This window comes from Corvus cornix, chromosome 3, assembly GCF_000738735.6.
Source record: "Corvus cornix cornix isolate S_Up_H32 chromosome 3, ASM73873v5, whole genome shotgun sequence".
NCBI lineage: Eukaryota > Metazoa > Chordata > Aves > Passeriformes > Corvidae > Corvus > Corvus cornix.
This window is the reverse complement of record NC_047056.1, coordinates 100,073-123,134: the sequence shown is the minus strand read 5'-3', so window position 1 is coordinate 123,134 and position 23,062 is coordinate 100,073. Positions and strand designations below refer to the sequence as shown.

Sequence of the window (23,062 nt, the reverse complement as noted above, 5' to 3'; positions counted from 1 at the left end):
TGCTGAGCAATGTCTGTGCTTACAGAGCAATGAGGAGATCCCAATGAGCAATGAGGAGAACAATGAGGAGAACATCACCTGCCTTATCTCAATCCAGCCTGGAGGCCACTGTCCAAGTACAGCTTCTCCATCCTGGGTGGGGGGGAGGGGGGGCCTGCAGCCTTGACCACCACAATGCCCAAGTGGAGACACACAACAAGGAGGAGTGGTAGAACAAACAGGAGCGACTTCATGAAGAAGAGCTAGTGTAAGGATGGGGTTATATCACCCAATATGGCTGTTTTACAGGGCATTTCTATCTCACTTTCTCTCATCACTGCAACAAAAGAGACTTTAAATAGTGAAAGAGGTGGTGCACCACAACTCTTTCACATGCCTGCCCCCCTACAGTAGTAAAAAAGAATGGGAATGGTAGACAAGTTCAGGCTCACACCAGGGACTTTGTCATCATGGGGGTATCAAGAGGAGGCTCCTAATGCACACTGGCATCTGCAGACCTGCACCTGTGTCAGTGCAACTCATTTTCAGCCAACCCCCTCCCACCAAAACGGTCTCCCCTGAAAGTGAATGCACGCTGGCATAACCACATTTATCCAATGCTAGCTTAACCGAAGCATTTACATAACATTTGCACAGAAATCATATCTCACTAGCTCCTTCCTGAGGGAAGGAGGCTGAGGAGAGAGCAATAAATTGGAAACATCTCCCGTTCTGCATAGAAAGAAAGTGAAAGGAGCCAAGAGGCCAAGATATAAAAAGATGGCTTTTATATGTATATAAAAGTGATGAACATTTGCTCACTGAAGTAGATCATGAGATCCCAGCAACAGCTACCTGTCCTGATGCCAATGATCTCTGTGAGGGAGTGCTCATTTCCAATTTGGATTCTGAGGAGAACAAGTGCTATGTACAATGTATGTAAAAGAAGAGTACATCCCTCAGGATGCAAATCCTGTTCTTGGACCCTTCTGATGAACACAATTTGCCTAAGAGTGTGATGCTGAACGGGAATTTTATTTCACTAGTATTGATTCCCAATGGCTCACTCCATCTGAAGAACTAAAAAAACCCTACCAAACACAGAAGGACAAATAACTAGGGCAACTAACTTTTCAGCCCACAGACCCCGGACCAATTTTCATGTCAACAGCCTTCCATCAGTTGGGTTTTTTGCCAACTGATTTTGGACATATTTACATTTATAATTGCAGTCATTATAAATTAAACACAATAAATAAATGCAATATAAATGTAATCTACATAAGTTTTTTTAGAATTGCACCGCAACTAGTTTCAATATTAATTTATTACATTTCCATATATATAAAAAAGATCTCTTTTCACATTTCTTTAATTTGCCAACTGTTCCTCAACAATACGTAGATTCCATAGTAATTAATACAGCGTTAGATGAAGATGTTAAAAAACCCCTTCAAATTGGCTATTTTTAATACTTTTTGCATAATACTTTAACATCAGGATTCCAGCCATTAGCACCAATTAATTTTTTCAGAATTAAATTGTAAAAGACATACTGATCATGAAATAAGACCTCCCACAAAACCCAGGTGACAGCAACATGTCAAATTATTCTGGTATAGAGCCCAAATTTGATGGTTTAACAGGATTGGTTTAGAAACCAGTATCCCACCTTACAGAGACTGAACAGCAAAAAATTCAGAGTCTTTTAATAATGTATTTCAGTGGTTTACCACACACACCTATGTCTTTAAAATGAGCATCTTGCTTCTAGGTTTACCTTTGCTACTTTATCTTCCATCTTACACTCATTATCTTTGCCTGGCAGGTTAAAACCCCTCTTGCTCTCTTCAGGCAGGGACACCTAACAGCAATCACGTCACTTTTTAGTTTTGTATTTAATGACAGACTGCATTTCTTCCAGCTTATTCTACAAGGCAGGTTTTACAGAATCAAGCATTCTTGTACCACTTCTTCTCTTTTAGGTTTTGAAAATCTTTTACAAAAATTTCCGTACGAGACTTGGATATGATGTCTGGTAGTGATCTCACCACCACCAAATATCTCCCTCTGCTCACATCTTCCATTTTCCTGCTGACACACCAGAGAATGTATTTATTCCTTTTTGCTGTAGCAGCATAGTGAGAACTTAGATGCAGCTAATTACTTCACCTAACTCCCACCTCATTTTGGGAGACAGCACCTCCCAGGGCACAGTTTCTCTCATTCTGTACATGTGACTTACATCTTCCATACTCCAAACATGACCTTGTCCCTGGGTGCATGCAATCATTACTTTGAATGCAAGCAATTTATCAAGCAATTCAGATCCTTCTGCAGAGCCAGTCTGTCAGTAGTGTTTTATCAAACCACCCACTTTCTGTCACTGCAAACTTTCTCCTCAGTGATTTCTTTGTTCTTCTTGACAACCACTAAAGGCATGGAATAGTGCTGAGCTAAGGGCAGGAGGTCAGGAGTCCTAATGAGAAACAGCCCCTCTTGTAAGAGATAGCAACATATAAACATATTTTGTTTGTCTAGTTGGCTTTCAATTTATTAATAATTTAAACTGGAAGAAAGTCTTATTGGAGTCTATATAAATCAACCATCTTTATAAACCAGATTTTTGAACTTACAAGAGCAGTATCAAGTTTATGTGAGCAGCATTATGAGTAGCATTAGATAGATCACTGACCTTTGAAATTTATGTATGGAGCTATTTATTGGCTAGTCATTGTTTTTGTCTGAACAAAGGGCTTAGAGTTTATAAATACCCAGTTATCCAGTTTGTTCCCTTTTCTGACGTGCAAAACTAAAAATTGGTTGATTTTTCTTTAAAAACAGAACAAGAGTAATTTTAATTCCTAAAATTGACCTTGAAAAATGAACATCAGTGCTTTGGATGCTATGAACAAAAATTATTAAGAGTTACTGATGTAAATCTAGTGCTTTCACAAATTCCATTTTCTCTGGAATCTCTTGTTCCATTAAAGTCTCTATTGAAGTTGGAAAAAAATAACATCAGAGTAGAGTCTACTTAAGGAAATTATCCCTTCTCATGCCACTTTGAGAGGAGCAAAGCCTTGCTCTTTTTTGTATCTTGGTGCTTGACAAGGGAACTGCCAAATAGGATTAGGCTGCTGGTTAATTCAGCCCAAGTATTTTTGGCAACACCCAGTACCTTTTTAAAAAATAAAGCTCATGAACAAATTGCAGATAAAAATTTTGTCTGAAGAGTAAACTGTCCCATTCACACATATTCTTGGGACAAATCGAAAGAAATTGATGTCACTGATTCAAGAATGACTGTGGGAAGGGGCTGGTCATACCTGTGCCGAATCTCTCAAGGAGGGCATGTTGGCCCCTCCATCTCCATCCCTGCACCTCCCAGGATGCTTTGTCAGCGTGTCAGCCTGTCAGACCATGTCCTGCAGCACGCAGACATGCTGGGCCAGGTCCTAGGAACTTCAGGAAGCACCACTCACCCTGTCTGGGGCTGCACTATCTGGTCTTGCTTATGGGAGGGTGAATCTAATATTAAGGGAGCCTCAGGTAGGGCAGATGTACCTACAGAAAGCACTGCTTGGCAAGAATTGTTCATTGTAAGCCCACTGGAAACACCCTACCTATGCAGTGAGACCTCCATGTCACAACCTCCTTCCAAAACCCACACGTACCCCAACCCATTCTCACATCTGTCTGAGCTTTCTACATGTTTTATTGCCTGTATCCTATGCTTGTATATTTTCTGCACAATGTTTTACTTTGGACTTGCACTTCCCTAGAGCCCTGAGCACCATCTATGACCCCTTCTTCCTTAACCTTAACATCCATACTGCCTCTTCTCCCAGAAGAACAGACCAAAGGCTCATGGCAATAGAAGACAATTACTACATTCACTTAACTACAGAAAGTCTTCATACAGTCTGGTGTTTTACCCTGCAACTCTACTGAGAAGGGCAATATATTTCTGCAAACACAGGAAATAAGTCATACTTATGGCAACTTAAATTAACTTTGATCTCCCTTTTCCTTTGAGATTCACAGTTTTAGGGAAGGTTTTCATGGGCTCTCTATACCAGGAGCTGAGGCCACTTTATTTCTCAAATGAGATCTGTTATCACAGGCATTTCCAAGCAAGGCCAAGAAGCAGGACTGCTCTGCCACTGAAAAGCTGCAGGTGCCTAAAATTTCTGGAATTTAAAAACAGCATAGTATACAGCTGGATCAGTAAGAAAATCTTTGCTATCCAACTTGACAGTCAGTGCCTCTGGGGGCAGGTAGGAAAATTTGGAGCAGCTTAGGAGTGGAGAGCAGACAAACAGTCTCACTGTCATGTAACAGAGGCACAGCCAGAGAGACAGAAATGTGTGGTCACTGTATGGAAACCAAACTGCAACAAAAGCAAGGGGATTTCCAAAGCCAAAGCAACAAAGAGATACATGATTGTAACTCCACAAGAGGGACAAACCTGAGGTCCTGCCTCAGGTGAGCTTTGAGTGGGAGTCTGCCTATATCTAGATGAAGTTAATCTGCCTACAGATTCGGCCCAGTGTAAGATACCAACAGAGATGCTTGAACCGCTTTGCTGAGGAAGGTAACGCTTGCTGATACCTCCACAGTCTCTCCATTCCAGTCATAACTTGACAACGTTTGCTGCTCGATTGCATGTGTTCAGTGAGGCAGCCCTGCACTTCCTACCCCGAGGCCGCAGGACACGCGAGCGAGTTTTTCAGATGAGCCCTGGCATCCACCTCTTTCACACACCACACGTTCACCATCTGCGTTCTCATCTTCGGCCTTGCTGCCGCCCCTTGCTCAGGCTGCTGGGAGGTTTAGAAAGGCAGATGTTTTCAGTCTCTGTGGGGTCTGGTTGCAGGGGCTTTGGAAGTTACAGTACCTTAGGCCAGTGTTGTCTGGGATTCAATATTGCATTAAGTGGTGACACATTGTGGGTGGGTGGGATCTATTATTGCATTATGGAGGCTGCTGCTTCCCTGAACAGGCTATGTTTTGTGTGTGAAGCGGGCCCACACCTGCTGGAGCTGGGACCTGGAAATGCGGAGGACGGAAGGCATGAGTCTGTGGTTTCCTGCCGTGAGGGGCATGTGCCTGCGGTGGGGCATGCGCACGGGGCTGCTCTCCGCCGAACGGCTGCGCTGTATGAAAGTGCCACCAACGTGAGGGTAGTGTTCTGTCTCCAGGGTTGAGGAGGAGAAAACGGAGGACGCCAGTCTTCTCAGGGGGCTGTACCTCGGGAGGGAGTGCTGAGAAGGCCTGTCCTCCTCCAACTGAAAAAGACCAAGAAGAGTGGAGGAAAAGGTGTCAGGCAAAGACTTGACTCGCCCCTGGTTTGTGATGCGCATGCTGCGGACATCTTCGCTGGCGGATGAAAAATGCTTTTGCTCTACACAGGGCCTTACTTACTGCTCTATGGATATCAGTTCCCAGGGATGCTATGGGCACCATGGAATCCTGTCATTACAGGGGGCCTGCCATGCTCTCCCCAGCCAGAGTGACACCAGGCTCTGCTACTCTGTCCCCTCCTCTGGCTCTTCAGGCCACATGCCTCACCTCTCTGTTCCACTGGCAGTGCTCATCTTGGCATGTCACTAGGCTATTCATGTATCTTGCACATAGGTAACAGTCAAACTCTGAACACATTTGGAAACCACATGGATGATAAAAGGTGAAACACCTAGCCCTAAAACGATTATGTGTATTTAAATGTGAGGGGTTCTCAGGGGCTCTTTCAACAAGTCTTATTAAAACTCACTCCAGGGATTTGAAAAAGCAAGTTTGGGGGCTGTTAGTAGACTTTTCTCACACTTACACTGCTGGCCTCCTGATACTTTTTGATTGAGTGCCTGTAGGGGGAGTATTAACGCTTGCAGTTTTGGTAAGCAGTGGACAGACAGCAGATGGAAAGGCAGGCAGAGTATAATTCTCCTTTCAGCGAGAAATTCAAAACACAGGGCCATGGGAGGACATAAGGAGAAGATGCACTCTTAGGTCCCTTTTCTGCTTCTGTAATCGTGGGATAGCCAGGAGAGGGAGGAAGTACACACACTGAGGACAGTTTGTGTCGGGATGAGATCACAGTCCCTACCTTCCCTTTATGCTCTGAATGGAAGAGAGAGGCATTACAGGAATGACTTCAGATCCTTCACCCTGAAAGTGCTAAGCCCTTCCTTCCCTTTCTACTTCTTTTATGAAACTAGCACTTTCACAAGGGTCAGCAGTCTCAATCTCCAGAACCGAACCTTTTTCCTGGAATCACTTTTTTCCTTTCAAATGCATTCCTTTCCTTGTGCTGCATTTCTTTTCAGGAAGTCTCTGCAGGTGAAATGTGGAAAGGTGATATTGGGGTTTTTTTAAGCCAAAACGGCTCTCCTTACCTTACTGGAGATGTTGCCCTTGCACTAGAGAAAGAGCTGAATGTCATCCAGTGTCATCTCTTTCCTGTCACCTTCAATATCTTTGCAGTGCTTTGAGGCAGATATCTTATCTTCAGAAGCGCCTGAGAGCTACTCAGTTTGTGGTTGGCATTAAATGTGAAAAGCAATTATTCACGGTCCTAAATGTACTGCATGTCACTGCATAGATCAGAGTCTCAGATAATAATAATGTAATGCTGTCATACAGAGTACTTGAGAGAGACAAATAAAATCTAGACAGCAGCTCTAATTTCTGATAAAGACAACCATCTCTCCTTTGCATAGATAGTGTAGAAATTCAGCCTTGGGTGTGCTATTTCCAAGCTGCACGGCTAAGCATTACTGGAATCTTTATTCCTAATTTTTGCTCCATGTTTGGGTTCAGCATATTGTATGATTTCCAAGGTATAGATCATCCCAACATGGTGAAGACTTCTCAGATCTCAAAGGATCACTCCAGCTACTCAGAGAGACCTCCTCTACAGCACAGGACCAAGGACCTTGCCCAGGCCATGAAGAAGCCATTACAACACCCCATCAGTAAGTGCACTTTGGTATTGCTGCCTCCAGGATGATGCTGAGCTTACAGATGTGCCACCTTTTTTCACTGATGCTCTAATGCTTAAATTATTCTGTCAATGCTAAAGGTGCTGCCCCCCTGCATCCCTTTGCAGCAATCAGGCTGGACCACCTACCATCAGGCCTATTCTGCTCTGTTTGGACAGGATCAGTAGGACACCTCATATGTGAAGTCCCAGGAGAATGTGATGTAGATAGAACTCAATGTATTTTACAGATCTAAAATGTAATTAGGAATGTCTACTGAACTTAAGGTTTTGACTGCCATTACCTGATATATATATATATATCTATATCTATATATATATAAAAATATACAAAGAGCATATGTGAACATTACTTCTACTATCACCCTTTTGTGGACACTTTATTCCTAACACATAGATGGACAGGGACACTGAATCCAAAGAGTGTAAGAGGCCAACCCTACATTCATCCTTCTCCATCAGCTGACAAGCTCCTCTTCTCGTGGAGTGAAGACAGAGGAGCTGACAGTCAAAGATCACATCATCTACAACAGGCATCAAACGCAGCTCAATGGGAATTAAACTGAGTGAGGAGCAGTGAGTCTTCCCCTCCTCTGCCAATGCCCATTTCTCACCATGAGAAATGGTCCCTCAGGTCCCCTCAGAGCAGCCCACAGACAATGCTGTAGAAAGGAAAGGAAACCAAGACACAAAGCACCTTTTCCCCTGCTGCCCTCTCAGGCTCAAGACACGGACAATTTAAAGCAGGTCCACTCACGGCATTCTCCTGGCTGTCAGAGAAAAGAGGCTGGAGATAGCATTGAGCAAGATGATTTTGAAGAGTGATTCTAACTACACAGCTGAATTGGTGAGGAAAAATATACTAGTGCCTCTTCACATTGGGACCTTTTCTAGCAGATGAACTCTTGGCTCTGGGAGATAAGACTGTAAGAGACAGCCTAAGCAAAATGCTCTCTGAACCCTGCAGAATATATTCAAGGATAGGTAAAGCAGAGTTAATATCATCTCCCACTTTCATTCTTCACTTCTCTTGTGGTTTTTAGATGTGACATCATTTGGACAGGCATGTTTCAGGCAGGCAAATCCCCAAACATTTTGCACAATTCCAACTGCACTAGCAGCAGGGGAGATTGAGAGTCAAGAAATACCTATGAGCACAGACCTATAGTCAGAAATAATTTCTAAAACTCACACATGTATGAACACTTGTAATTCTTGTCAGTGCAGAAGGCAGCAGTAAGTTGCCATCTCTGCCAATTATCAGGGAATTTATTCAGCATTCTTAAGAACTTGACAGATTTTTAAATTATATTGCAAGGAATGGATTTAAATTATTTCCAGCAGTAACAGCAACCCTGTGTCAGGATTAATATGTAAACAGAAGTGCAGGTTCAATCTTTTATTCCAGTCATTCTTTATCTATTTCTATAGCTTTATCTGCACAGTAGTGCATAAAAAAAAGCTGAATCTTATTAGGACATCCCTGAAATGCATACATTAAAGTAAACCCTTAGAGCTCTGTTAAACAGATGTGCTGAGTGGTGCACATAGAGAATGGCTTGAACAGGACATAGTTTCTGTTCTCCCTTTATACCAGGTCTTCCCATGAGATCTATGCTCCACTGCAGCCATTTTCTTGTCATCTGAAACTGGGAGATACCTAATATGTGAGAATATTTGGGTCAGAAACTCCCCCAGGCTATTCAGAGCCTCCTCTGTACTTGACTTTCCTCACAGCAGCATCTGATCATTCTGTGCTCTCTCTTACACCCACAGAGTTTTAGCGAGGACAGCACCATCTCTCACATTTGAGCTACAATATTTGTCTTCTAAAAGACTGACATTTGAAGAAACATCTGAGTTCTAAATGAGGATAACTCAGGGAACAAAAGGCTGGTCAGTCTGGAAAGGACATGGAACAAATCCTCCTGGAAGAAGCCATTTCCAAACATGTGATGTATGAAGGGGAAATCATGTCTGATGAACCCAAGAGCTTCCTGTGCTGAGAGTCCTGGGTGGGAGGTTGTTGATCTTCGCTTTACCAAGGTTTCTGACACTGTTTCCCATAACATCTTTATAGACAAAACAATGAAATATGGGCTAGATAAGTAGATAGTGAATTGGACTGAAAACTGGGTGGGCTTCTGGTCATAAAGTATCATGTTTGGAGAAAAAAAGTCCAGTCATTAATGGTGTATCAAGGGGCTGATAATGCAGCCACTACTATTTAACAACTTAATCAGTGATCTGCATGATGGGACAGAGTGTACCTTCAGCAGATTCACAGATGACACAATACTGGGAGGAGTGGCTGACACACCAGAGGGTTGTGCCAACATTCAGAGGTGCTTGGATAGGCTGGTGAAATGGGAAAAAAGGAATTTCACTAAGTTCAATAAGGGGAAGTGTAAAGTCCTGCACATGGGGAGGAACTGAACACACTGGGGACCACCTGTTTTGGTGGCAGTTTGACAGAGAAGTACCCGGAGGTCCTGGTGGACTCTAAGCTGAACACAAGCCAGTAAGGTGCCTTTGTGGCAAAAAGGGCCAACAGCTCCTCAGGATGCATCAGGAGCGCAGCCAGCAGGCTGAGGGAGATGGTCCTTCCCCTCTGCTCAGCACTGGTGAGCCACACCTGGAGTGCTGTGTTCCAGTTGTGAGCTGCCCAGTGCAAGAGACACAGGGACACGCTGGAGATAGTCCAGCAAAGGGTCACAAAAATGATGAAGGGACTGGAAGACCTTCCATTTGAGGAAAGGCTGAGAGAGCTGGGACTGTTTAGTCTGGAGAAGGCTCAGGGGGATTCTTATCAACATTTATAAATACCTGATGGGAAGATGGATCCAGACTCTTCTTAGTGATGTCCAGTGAAAGTAAAAGAAGAAATGGACAGAAATTGAAATACAAGAAATTCCATTTAAACACAATAAGAAGTTTTTTACCGTAACAGTGACTGAACACTGGAACAGGTTGCCCAGAGTGGTTGTGGAGTCTCCATCCTCAGAGATATTTTGATTGGACACTGTCCTGAGCAACCTGCTCTAGGTGATCCATCTTGGAGCAGAGGGTAGAACTAGATGATCTCTAGAGGTCCCTTCCAACCTCAGCCGTGCTGGGATTCTATGACAATCCAGAATTCACTGTCTTTCTGCCAGTTACAAGTGATGGCTCATAGACTGGAGCCAGAGATTGGAGAAACAGAAGGAAGCATTAGAGCAGGGATCCTCACTTGCTTTCAGTGAGTACTCTACTGACACCAAGGGATGATCACCAGGTTTTGGGACACCAGAATGAGGTCACAAATGGGTACAACAAAGCCTATGACTTCAGTCATGGTAGTTCAGCATTTAGTGAAATTTTTACCTATCTTATAGGCTCAGTTCATATTTAAAGATAAGGAAGATTTACTCACCTACACACACACACACACACATACATAACTTAATCACAGTTTTAATCAAACCCAGAGAAGCACAAGCATGAGCTACAGGAAACATCTCCCATTGCTAATGAGGCCTTCAGTATTTTCACTAGTTAAGTCCTTGGTCAACTTCTTATTAGTGTCCCAGCCATCTGTCCCTCCATATTTGCTGTACCTAAGGAAAACAGGTTTCTACTTTCCTTTAGGCACCAAGTCCCTTTGAGAGTTAATAGCTGGTTTTGTGACAGAAAATGGAAAAATTTGAGTATCACTGCGCAGCTGCAGTGGCAACTGAAGGATCCAGACATCAAAGAAAGAACAACTAAATCCCAGTCAGCCAAAGAAGTCCAGTGTTGCTCTGTACGTACAAAGGTAGGCCATGGAGTTAATAGAGGGCATTTTAGAACACAGGAACAAAAAAAATGCAGTTTGCTGGAGAACAAAGGCTGCCTAAAATATTAGTAATAATCACCCCCAATCCCATTCATTTATCTTTTTTGCCTGCTTTTTAAGTATCACTGTGCAGTGATAGCAAGTCTTTGTGCTATCCAACTCCCCCAGTCATTTCACTCAGCAGTGCATGTACTCTGGCCAAAAAGGCCTTTCCAGCCTTCTTTAGCCTCACTAAATATGTCAGTGAAGTGTCCCTGCTGTTGTTTACAGCTGGTTCTTATCAGCTGGCTCTTACCATGTTCATTGCATCTTGCAGATCTTGCACTGACCAACCCCAAAAGTGTACAGACACACAAAATTCAGACATAGACCCTTCCAACTCTGCCAATCTTGCCTTATACAATTTCTAGGTATCTGGGGCATTCAACAAATTGGCTTTATACAGCAAACACCTCCACCTCGGAACCTTGCAACTGGAATGCAGTCTCTAAGAGAAGCATGTGCTGCCTCTGTTCCATGCTCAGCAGGACAGTCCCACTCGTGCCTGCTGTCAGCATTTCTATCCTTCCTGTAAATGCTGCAACCTCATACAACTTAGCAAGGAACACCTTGCCTGGTGATTTGCAAAGATTTGCTTTGATTCCTTTTACATAGATTCTTGTCTCATTCATGGTTTTCTTCTTGTACCTCTCTCAGGGATCCAGAGAAGAGAAGAATCTGGGCAAGACCTGAACAGAAGGATGTTCTTTTAATGTGCTCCAGTCCTGTGAACACTTCCTTGGAGAATAAGCTCAAGAGGGAAGCGGAAACAGAATTACCATCTTCCAGACAGGAACAAGCAGACTGCACAAATGTCTGTCATAGGAGGGTATCACTGTGTACACGACCCAAAACTTGCCTGCTCTTTGCTGCACTTATGGACCCCATGCGCATGAGAGATCTTCATCAACATATAAATACAAAAAACTCTTAGGGGAACAATTTGATTGTCTCTTGCACTGAACACTCTGGGACAGGCTTCTTCTGAGAAATGAAGATTAGATATGACAGGAACTCTGAGCCTGGTGTATCATATTTTTCCAGGCTAATAAATCTAATAAATCACCTCCCAGTAAGAACTGAACTGCTTTGTAGCATCAGAGGACGACAGGAAAAAAGCAAAACTGAAAGGAAAAAAGCCTTCTACAACTATATGGAAAAAACATGATAGGTAAAGAACATTTCTGTGAGTAAATACATGGTAACAGCAATGCCTCTCATTGAAGTAAGGTTGATGAGATGTATGTGCTGGCTACTCTGAGCTTTTTATTAGGTATTTAGAAGAAAGATTAATTTCAGGGAGTTATTTTATGATTTGCATTGCTGTGGGCCTGTGCAGTGCTGATGTGTGATAAGATGGCATTCTCTTGCCATACACTACTGTTGCTGCTGAGAAGCTATGTGGAGAAGATTTGCTAACAACACCTCCATACAACTAAGCAGTTATTAACAAAATTCTGTGGGAGAGCATAAGAGGAGTGACTAGAGATACCCAGAATCACAGCTGTGCTCTCCTCTTGTCCCTGTACCAAAATGGCTGAAAGCTCTTCGTAACAGTGTGTCCTTAGAAGGACGTCACTGGCTATTGGGAACACTTCTAAAGTGTTCACAATACTTGCCAGCACTGTCAGAAGAGTTTTACAAGAGCATCCATGCTTGGAATCAAAGACTTCTCCAGCACAGCTGAGGTTTCCTAAGATGATGCTATGCTAGGCAACAAGGTACAGGGATCTTACCTGTCTCTGAGGACCAGTAGGTTCAGATTCTCGTCTCCTTTGTCGGAGAGCTGGTGCTGAATGTAAGGGGGAATGGGCTGGACTTCCTGTCTGCTGTTCATGTCTACTGTCAGACACTGTTTGAGAAGGTCCTTCATGTCTGTGGGAACTGTCCTCCTCAGTCACAGGCAGCATACCCCGACTTCGCCCATCATGAGTCTTCGGCCTGACTGCAGCATCTGCTCCCAGGCGCCTTCTCTCTTCCCCATCTTCAATAGGCCTTAGTTCCTCAGGCTCCTCATCCGTGGTTCCAGAGGTGCTTGGCTCAGCACCGGGGTGGAAGTCCTTCAGCTCTGTCTCCTTATCAATGATAACCCACTCCTTGCTGTCAAAGTCCTCCTCCTCTGCGAGCGGCACCGAGCGGAAAGCATTGCTGAGGGCTTCGTGTTCCACAGACGCGGACACGTCCATCCTGCCGCTCGCCTGCCGGTCAGCCTGGCCAGTATCGATGGACAGCATCTGGGCTGGCTGCGAGGAGCACACGAGCCGTGATGGAGAGCCAGGGATATCCATTCGAGACCTAGAGACACAACAAGAAGCCATTAGAAACACATCAGGTTTGTGGTTAAAGACAGGGATCATAAGAGAAAGCCTGTATAGTCCTTCTCACTCATTTCTTGGTACACTTCAGAAAGACAGGCTTAAACAAAAATATTTCTTTAGAACCTACAATGGCATGAAGAAGTGCTTCATGATAGCCAATTCAGCATCTCTTTCCTTTGCAGACAGGATGATAGCCATTTTCCCCCAGCAACACCTTTCCCCTTTGTTAGGCTCTACTGGGTTGTGAAAAAAACCCCCAAACCGTGTTCTGATCAGTGTTTCTCATTTAGCCTGCATCTGCTGCTTGCTTTGCTTCTCTGCCTATCTCAGAGGCCAGCAGCTTGCTGCAAAAGCCAGAGCGTCTGCTGCCCAGATTTTAGGACAACTGCAATGTGTTTTCAACAAGGATCATCCAAAAGCCTTGCAGACTCTTCTGGGGAAAGACCTCCATGTGTGAGACATCAAAATTTTTGACGATGAAAAGGGGAAGTAGAGGAGGAGGTGAACCAAAGGTCAATGTAGATAAAGTTGTGAGCATTGGCTCCTCATCTACTGATTAGGTTGGTCTCAATTGTCAATCCTCATGACTCTGCTAAAAGCAGCAGGAGGCTACAGAGGATGAACAAACCTTCTTTCATGTGGATCTGCTTTTCCATCAGCTGTGGAAAGCCGTTCTGACTCGGGGCTGTTGACGCGGCGGTAGCGGAGGGAGCGCACTTGTGCGGTCGGGGACTCCGGAGGCACTCGGACAGGGGAACTGGGACACACCCCGTTTCTCTGCTCCTCTTCCACCATGCACTGAGTCTGGAGGGGGTAAACACAAAGAACTTCAAAGTTTGGCCAAAGACATTGATTTCCATCCTTCACTGTTGCCCTGGACTTTCTCCTAGGATATACTTTCAGCTGCATTTTCACAATCTACACAAGCAATGTCTGAAGGGACGCAGGGTCCCTCTGCCCTGGAAATCAGCTGGTATTAAAATAAGGTATGGATTTAAAATCAATTCAAATAGTTAAACATCTTTACGAGGTGGCCTATGCATTTCAATTACCCTGAGCATTGATCCAAAGGAGTTCTCACTGGTTAACCTAGTGTGTACACAAACCCTTACTGCCTATCCAAGATGTCTAAGAGCCTTGTTTGCCAACATTCATTTAGCAGAGTCCATGCATTACATTGCCACGTACAAACTTCTGCATCTGATACGACTAAGGCATCTCCTAATAACCAGAGTGGTTTGGTTTGTTTGTGTTTTTGTTTGTTTGTTTAAGCCTTGGTCCTTTAAACAAAGTCTTCCACGACATCCAGTCAACCACAACATCTGTAAGAACTTTCCACAGACATGCAGGGAGCTGAACATGCTCATGGACACTCTATCTGTACATATTTCCTCTTTACATGGCCTTATTAAATTTGATTTTTTTTAATTTAGCAGCAGACAAAGGAGCAAAAGTAGGTGACCAACACAGCTGTCCTCTGCCTTCCACAGTGCTGATTCTCCTTGGAAGAGAGGGGCAAATGCAAAGAAGTAGAATGGTCCAAGGGCTACAGCAGCAGCACAAGATTTGCATTCAACACTGCGGTGTTGCCAGCCATGCAGCATCAGCTGCAACACACTGCCTCTGTGTGGGGATGTGTATGGAGAGTGCTCACCCTTCCCTGCTGCATGCCCCACATTCCCTTGTCCTCTATTAATGACAGACGGTCAGAACACAAGCAGCATCTCAGTAAAATGCTGCTGATGCAGACAGTTGCCTTTGTGCATGCAATGTAGACATGGCAAGTCAGTCAGTGCCCATAAATTAGCAGACCTAAACCACCCAAGCCGGAGTTGGAATGCATAACTAAAGAGCTTTGCAGCTAGGGAGAGTGGAGGAGAACTTTCAAGCATTAGAGGAAAAGCAGAACAGATGATAATGATTTAATCTGTAATCCAGTCATGGCCAGGAGAAGGTCAGTGATACGGGAAGGTCAAAAGTGTTTGTGAATGGAGCAAAGTGCTGATGTAACTGTTGGGTAGCATCAACTTGGTAAGATTCAAGAGCAGAGAACTGGGGGATGGTGAGGGAGAACAGTGACAGCAAGCCCTGTCCTTAACAGAGAAATGGGAGCAGTGGGACAGAAGGAGGTCTGAATTGTGTACATAGAGAAGTAAGGATCATCTTAGAGAGTTATTAGAGAGAAAGAACATGACAAGATCCACTCATCCCCTAAATACAAAGAAAAAGACAGGGAGAGCCAGTTAATTCTAGTGCTACGAGACCAGAAGATGAAAGATGTGATGCTGTGGATAGCAGAAGGGTGTTTAAACACACCAGTGCCCTTGTGGTTCTGAAAGACACAACAGATACCTCAGATTACAAGCAGAGGTAAAGATGTGCCCTCAGGTATCAAATCTGAAGCATCCTTTTTTTCTCCACGTGGTGACTGTTACTTAAATAAAAACCGATCCTCTCTCAGAGAACAGTCAGACTAAAGATAATAAGTCTAGCAAAGCAAAAGGACAGGCAAGAGACAAACTAAAGATAACAAGCCTCAGGGAGAGAAAGGACTTCAGCTTTGGAGAGCTTGCTGCCCTGGGCTTTGCTGCACAGCCTGCTGTGTAGCTACAGAACCTGTCAGAGCTGAAGTGCTGCCATGCTGAATAACTGCCTAAGCTCCTTTGGCAGCAACCTGACAACAAACAGCACAGTGCCTGGCAGGAGAGTCACCTGGCTGTCCTGTGGAGCTTCTAGAAACCTCTCCTGCCTTTAGCTGCTGTTATGACAGGACTTGTGAATGAGTTACCTAAGACATGACACACAACTAGCATGCACAAAGGACTTTCCTGTGCAAAGTCTGACTGAAGAGCATCAAGGCACCTGGTGGTAGAAATACAAAGAACAACACACTGAAGTTACTAGGATTTTTCTGTAATACTCTTTTTTTTAATGTATGCTGTGTGAACAGAACTGTCCTTCTCTATCAGGCTTTTCTTATTTCATATACCTTCAAATGAAAACTTCTGGGAATGCAGAGTTACCAGTGAGAGATGAAGAAGTAATTTGAACTTGGTTCATAATTTCTCAGCATTGGGTAATGTCCCTACTAATGCTCCATAGCGATAACACATTGATCTGAATTATTTGCATTGGAGAATTTTAAGTAAATTAGATTAGATTATTTCTTGTCCATGCATAATGTTTTCTAATAAGACTAATGAGACTAATAAGGCTAGTGAAGATACCTCTATTGCTGAAATAAGGACTAACTTTCTACCAGTAGAGACTGAAGAGGATTCTGCCCCAGAAGACTGACAGATTTAACATGCCAATCTACAAATGACCATTAAAGACAGGTTTGTGACATCAATCTGATATGCCCTGACAACATTTTAAGTCTGACAAATGTTTCTCTGCTAACAGATTCTGTATGTATCTGATGACCTACCACTAATTTACTTGCAAAATGTAAATTAACCTGATTAATAAACTAACTGACAGATTCTTATACTTGACATTTATTATGGAATTAACCTTCACTGGGGACGCCTCCAAGAAATGAGGTAACATTTACAAGAAAGGACTGAGAAACACCTCAGAGATTATGAGGAAAATCAACTGAAGTATACATTTTATGTAAGCTAAAAAAGTTTAATATGATCTTGGAATGCAGAAATATGACAATATTAAGTAATGGTTTCTCTCACTCTTCACAGGGGTGAAACCATTGTTAGATGCTTATCATAGATTGTCCTATCCTTAGAAAGGAAAGTCAAAAAAAAGGAAGAAAAAAATGAGTGATGATTCAAGGTACAGAAAAATATGTCTTATAAAGACATCTCTGATTACACTTATTTACCCTAGAAGCTGGAATACAAGAAAATTTTGGTTTATTAATTTCCAAGCCTGGGACATTTCTGATACTGTATCAGCTATGCAAGGACTAGAATTTCCTTGTTTGAAGTATCAAAATCCTAGATTGTAAAAAAGATTCACTTTAGCATTACTGGCCCCCAAAACGTCACTTGCATAAAGATCTAAATTAATCCCAATGGCCTTTACTCTGTGAAAAAATTGTTTGTAATTTCCCCTTTCCACAGGAAAATTCTTCAATGTTTTTTGGGCTTACTACATAGGATGGTACATCAGTGGATCTGAGTGCCTTCTAGCAGCCTATGAAACCATTGCCCTACATCCAACAGTCACAGGAGACAAGGAAATGTTGTTTACTTTGCTGATGCTGATCCTGAGTTTGTTGCGATTCACATCTGTCTCTTCCCAAACTTCACCCTCATTGAAAGCCGTGTTTGGAGCCTGACCAAGACCTTCCACTGGCCGACCTGACAGGATGGGAGGAGCATTCTCTTGATCACTCAAATGTTCACCCTGTAGGACATCCTCAGTGTTCTCACGGAGCAGGTCCCCAGGTACTGGAGTGACATTAACCACCCTGTGGAAGAGACAAGAAGAAAGGTAAAATTATCAGTATATAAAGAAGGAAGGCTGTCACACTGCCCCACAGGAATTCCTTAGCAGCTTTTGGGGTATTAGCAAGTTGAAAAACAGGCATTCCAGCTTTATCCCAGATACGACATCCTGAATCAGAACAGGAGGATTCCATGTAACAAAAGTTGCAAAGACAGTGGGATGGATCAGTGAAAGCATCTTGGGACCCTTGATACACAGGTTGCAAGCTTCTTCTCAAGTGCCCCTCATACAATATTGAGCTGTGAAGAAACCTCCCCTTTTGCATGAGCAAATGAGGCTTACCAGGCCTTACAGCTTTTATCTTCTGTAACATTACTGGAGATTATTGGTAGCCCCTAACATCAGGCCCCCAAAAGCACCAAGACAGACCAGACAGACCAGTCGATCAGGCCTTATCAAGCCTTTTTTATCTGGACTCATCTCCACCTCTGAGCATCAATCAATGTACCTTTGCAGCAGCACATGAAACACACTGTAAACAGGTTGAGGAGCTGTGCTGGAGGTGTGAGCAGTGCATGCACTCAGCTGTACTCAGCTCACTATCCACCACCAAAGACATACACTAACATATAAAAAGTCAGATGAACTGGTGGCTGCCATGCAGCTCCAACTTCCGAGAATGATAATGGTCTTGAAACCTTTGAAAAAAGATCTGAGCTTGTCTATTGTCTGACTGCTGTAACTGCAACACTCACCCAAACATGGCTGCTGTTTGCCTGGTGTTCTGCTGTGGTGGAGTTGAAGTGCTAGTGGACAACAAGATATCTGTACCAGCCTTCTCCCAGTCAAAGGCTTCATTTTCAGTGATGCCCCTTTCTTTCATGCTGTTCTCAAAAACGGACATGATAAGCTGGAATAGATTTACAAGAACAATTTCTGGTAAGTAGGTGAGAGTGGCTCTCACCAAAAATATGAAGTACGTGCACAAGGACCAAGTGCATCTTATAATCTTCAGTTGAAAGCAAAACTTATAAAATTGCAACAGTTGTTTCTCAGGTTGGTTTTGGCTTCATAAGTGAAATTTCTCCAAACCTACGAAAGAAATGCATGCAACATTTTGATACTGATTGGATGAAATCTTGCAGTTAGCTTGTTACTGCAGCACTAAACCTGTAACTTCAGCTTTCCTCTAGATTAGACATACGCAGAACTGTACATTTCACATGCCGAGTTCAAGGGCTGCCAGAAGACATAAACAGAACAGGAAAAGGCAGTCCTAGGATGCAGACTCATTGCAGTGCCTGGCCCAAATATGGCTTAGTCAGGAGCCCTGCCTTGTGCTTAATGTGCACAATGTGGCCTGACACACTTGGCTGCCTAAGAAAATAAAATTCTAAAAAGGATGATACAATTTTCTTTATAAGATGGCAGGTACAAATACTCATGCTGATGTGCTTTATGCTTGTTGCTTTTCTAAGAACTGATATCCTCTAGGAGCAAATGAAACTACTGTCAATACTTCTCCATGCACCAATGCATCACCAGAGAAATCTGATGTTCTGCAGTCAAAGGGAAACTGGATGCTGTAGGCCACCAGAGCTGTGAGGTCCTGTATTTCTAATAAAATTATTCAGCTAAATAATGCAGAACTGACAGGATTCAGCCTGTCAGTTCTCCTCTACAGGAAGGGACAATGTGGTGGCAAATACATTTGGCTTATGGTATAGCATCAGCACTAAGTTATGAATAAAATTTACCATGAACAAACATTCTATTTGTATTTATATTCCAGTTCTGTTTGTCAGCATGATCAGAAGGACAGGAGAGCCTGCCATTACCTTCCACCAAACTACAGTAAAATGCCTATTTGCCGCTTTCAGGTGAGCCATCTTTTTCCTTCTTTTTGTGACCCAGAACCCTAGAATCAGGTGCTCTCCTCCTGTGGTAACACTACATTTGATTAACAGAATTCCCAGAGTTGGCTGTTAGTCAGACCAAGGCACAGGAAATTCTTAGGATTGTATTTGTTTTCTGACTGCTACTTTGGCAATGATTACTGTCAAGTATCTTTTAGAAATTAATATCCCCACATCCTCAAAGATGCCTTGCAAGAACCCCACACATTTGCAGACAGATGCCTTTATAAAAGCCAGACTGGCTTCTGTTCATTAGATCATCCTCACCCATCTGTCCACTAATCCCAGTCTTATCACAGCTTTTGATTCTTTGTGATGGACATGTCAGTGTCAGGGAGTGGTATCTTCAGCAGCTATTTAAAAATTGTTACTGCTTCTGCCATCTTCCATTCCTTTGACACTGAAAGAGTCTGAAGTAAGAAACCACATGATAAAATTAGAAGTTCAGCTGTCTTATTTTTAGCATTCTTTCCAGGACCCACTCAGGCAAAACAACTTTTGTTACTTTCTGCTATAACTTACTCTGTAACTCTTGCACTTGACTTTGCAGGCCATTAGGGATATTACAGCCCTTCACTGTACTCCCCGTAGGGTCTTTTTTCACAGGCTGAAGGATACTGGTGTCCTCATCTGCCATTATTCTCAAACTATTTAACGGACTTACTGAGTCTTCTCAGCTTTCTCTGAAACCTTTATAACTCTGATGAAAGGTCGAAGCTTTACAAGGAGAGAAGTGGAGTGGAAAACTGCACAGAAGAGTCCCTGCAATAACCACTGCTCCCAGAAAGCCATGCAAAGAATCACTGGATCCTGTCTAGGAATCCTCTACCTGCAGACCCAACATTAGGGATCAGAAGAGTTTCCACAGTCTCTGCAAGCCTTCCATACTGAGTTTCCTTCTGCTGGGCTGAGTATCAAAACTCACCAACTCTCTGAGTATCAAAATCACTAGTGGGATAAAGAAGGGGGCCCAAGATGTTTCTCTATTAAAGATGTTAATGTCCATGAGGACATAAAGCTGAATTGCACATTATGTAGTAGCATGACGTGTTTTGGGCTGATGGCCCAGAGAACGAGAGAGAAGCAGCCAATGGGGCACAAATTACCCACTAAGCTGTCACAATACATCTTGTCCAATGCCTTCTCCTGGCCAAGGCTCAGGAAAGGAATCACAATCAATCCTGAAATATCACATATAAAAGGTACCCAAACAGCTACGGATTGTCCAGGCGCTCAAGCCTTTAATTCTTTGGGGCTTATCCCAGAAGATGAAATCTTTCAGCAAGTTGCTCTTGCTCAAGTTTCTAATCTGCACTGTAATCTACAACACAGTATTTAAGAATAAATACTAGGCACACCTCTTCAGTGGCAGGAGTCCCCTTTTGATAAAGGAACGATCCTGATTTGTGTTTGTAAGTCCTAGAAGAATTTCTATGGAGAAACACTAAGATTATGAGGGAAGATATCCAGTAGCTTGCTGTCCTGTTTTCAACAGGAAGAGAGCTCATTTTATTCCCAATAGCTGGTGCAGTGCTGTGTTTTGCATTTAGGATGAGAACAGTGTTGATAACACGCTGATGTTTGGGCTGTTGCTCAGTAGTGCCTACCCTCATTCAAGGACTTTTCAGTGTCCCCTGCTCTGCTGGTGAGGAGCTGCACCAGAATCTGGGAGGGAGCACAGCTGGTACATCTGACCCAAACTGGCCAAAGGCATATTCCATACCACAGAATGTCATGCCCAGTATATAAATTGGGGAAAAGTTGGCTGGAAGGGACCATTTTCTCCCTGGAGACTGGCTGGGCATCAGGTAATTGTATTTTGTATCACTTTCTTTTCTTGGGTTTTATTTTTATCTCCTTTTTTTAAAGTTACAATTATGATTATTATATTCCAATTGTTTCAAATATTAAGTCACCTTTTATCTGAACCTGTGAGGTCTTTTTGTTTTTTGGTTTGCCTTTTTTTTGTTTGTTTGGGGTTTTATTGGTAGGTTTTTTTTCCTGATTCTCCTCCCCATCCCACTGTGCAAGGGGTACAGTGAGTGAGCAGCTGCCTGGTACACAGTTGCCAACTGGAAATAAACCACAACACTTGGTCAGCATGAGAGAACTCAAACCAGCACTTGTTGTTCACAGAGAGTCTTTCCCAACTGCTCTGACAATATCTGGTATTGATTGAATCTAAAGGAAGAGATCCATATAGGAAACTTACCTCCCCACACTTAGGATGTGTACAAGACAGCCATTCTCTCATAAAGCAACAACAGATCATCTTTCCTCGAGTGAAATGCAATTCACAATGCCCTTAGCTGAGAGAATAGGATGGGTTCCCAGGCAAAGGCACTCAAATTTCTATAATCTTCCAGGAGCAAAGATCATTATTACTTTTTGGATATTCATTGCAAAAAGTATGATCTCTGAGGAGAGAAGCCAGCCTCCTCCACAAGCACACCTGAAAGTATTCCTCTACCAGCTGTACTGTATGCAAGTGTAGTACAAAATATTTTCTACTACATCCTATCTGCACTTTTCCAGGGAAGAGGCATGTCTCTTGCTGTCAAATGAGTCAGAAAACCCCAAAATGCTGCTCTAACGCCCACATCCTCCTGCTGTGAAAGTGATAAAAGTGTGATCCTAACCTTGAACCAACACTGACAACAATCCATTAAAGAGACAGGGCTGATGTCTGAGGCCACAAGCCCAAGAAGTGCAAAACCACAGGGTATGACATCCATCATCTGACAGCTCAAGTCTATTTTCTTCTACCATCATTTTCCTCTCCTCTGCTTAGGCAAAACTTGTGCCATCTATCCATCAGAAAATAGTGATCTCTGGTCACACTTAGCTTCCAGTTACAGCCTGGTATCTCTCTCTTGTGACTTCACCTCAGGGGCCCAGAATTGTGATAAAATTTCCACTCAGCATGACATGTGCTTAGGAGAATCTAAAATTTCAAATCCAATTCCGATTTTTAAATAAACTGTGACTTTATATATTAGTAAACACACTTTCCCAATTTCCTTTATTTCCCTGCGGGTCTGATACTGGTGACAATTTCAAATGGCCTCTGGTATAGTTTTTAATCTTTCAGAGTAATACATCCAGATAAGTCAACATAAAGACATCTCTGGAGCTGAGATGCCTGGAGAAGTTGCTGTCTGGAATTGGTCTGCAAGTCAAGCTAGAAGAATCAGTGTTAGGTGGCAAGCTGCAGATGCCAGACTTTTGTGGGGAGTTCCCTTTTGGAGGCTTCTTGCCCAAGCTGCACCTGCAAGAAACTGAAGGCAAAAAGGCAATTCACAGCTTCAGTCAAATGCCCTACTGTGAAAAAGCTGTTTGTGATTTGTACTGCCTGAATTCTGTCTGGAAACATCTTCCATTTCAGTCTCAAGGATGGCTTTCAGTACCATTAGGACACAATTATTTTAAACTGGAACAGAATATAGGAGCATGTAGGTTCAAAATGAGCTTTGGAAATCTCTAATCCAGCCATCTGCTCAAACCAGAGCTAATTAAAAGGCAGATCATATCTGTCATCCAGCCAATCCTTGGAAATCCCCAAGGATGGAAATTCCACAGCTTT

General features: G+C 43.1%; 1 protein-coding gene across 5 annotated transcripts in view; it reads right to left on the bottom strand.

Moving 5' to 3' along the window:
• TTBK1 (tau tubulin kinase 1) overlaps nucleotides 1–23,062 on the bottom strand; it is a 108,932-nt gene that overhangs the window by 24,114 nt on the left and 61,756 nt on the right. For all 5 annotated transcript variants that reach the window (XM_039568149.1, XM_039568150.1, XM_039568151.1 and 2 more), the window contains 4 exons: nucleotides 18,319–18,473; nucleotides 17,366–17,585; nucleotides 13,782–13,957; nucleotides 12,572–13,130 (listed from right to left, as the gene is read on the bottom strand). In XM_039568149.1, coding sequence (XP_039424083.1) covers nucleotides 12,572–13,130; nucleotides 13,782–13,957; nucleotides 17,366–17,585; nucleotides 18,319–18,473 — 1,110 coding nt within the window. The remainder of the gene's footprint in view (nucleotides 1–12,571; nucleotides 13,131–13,781; nucleotides 13,958–17,365; nucleotides 17,586–18,318; nucleotides 18,474–23,062) is intronic.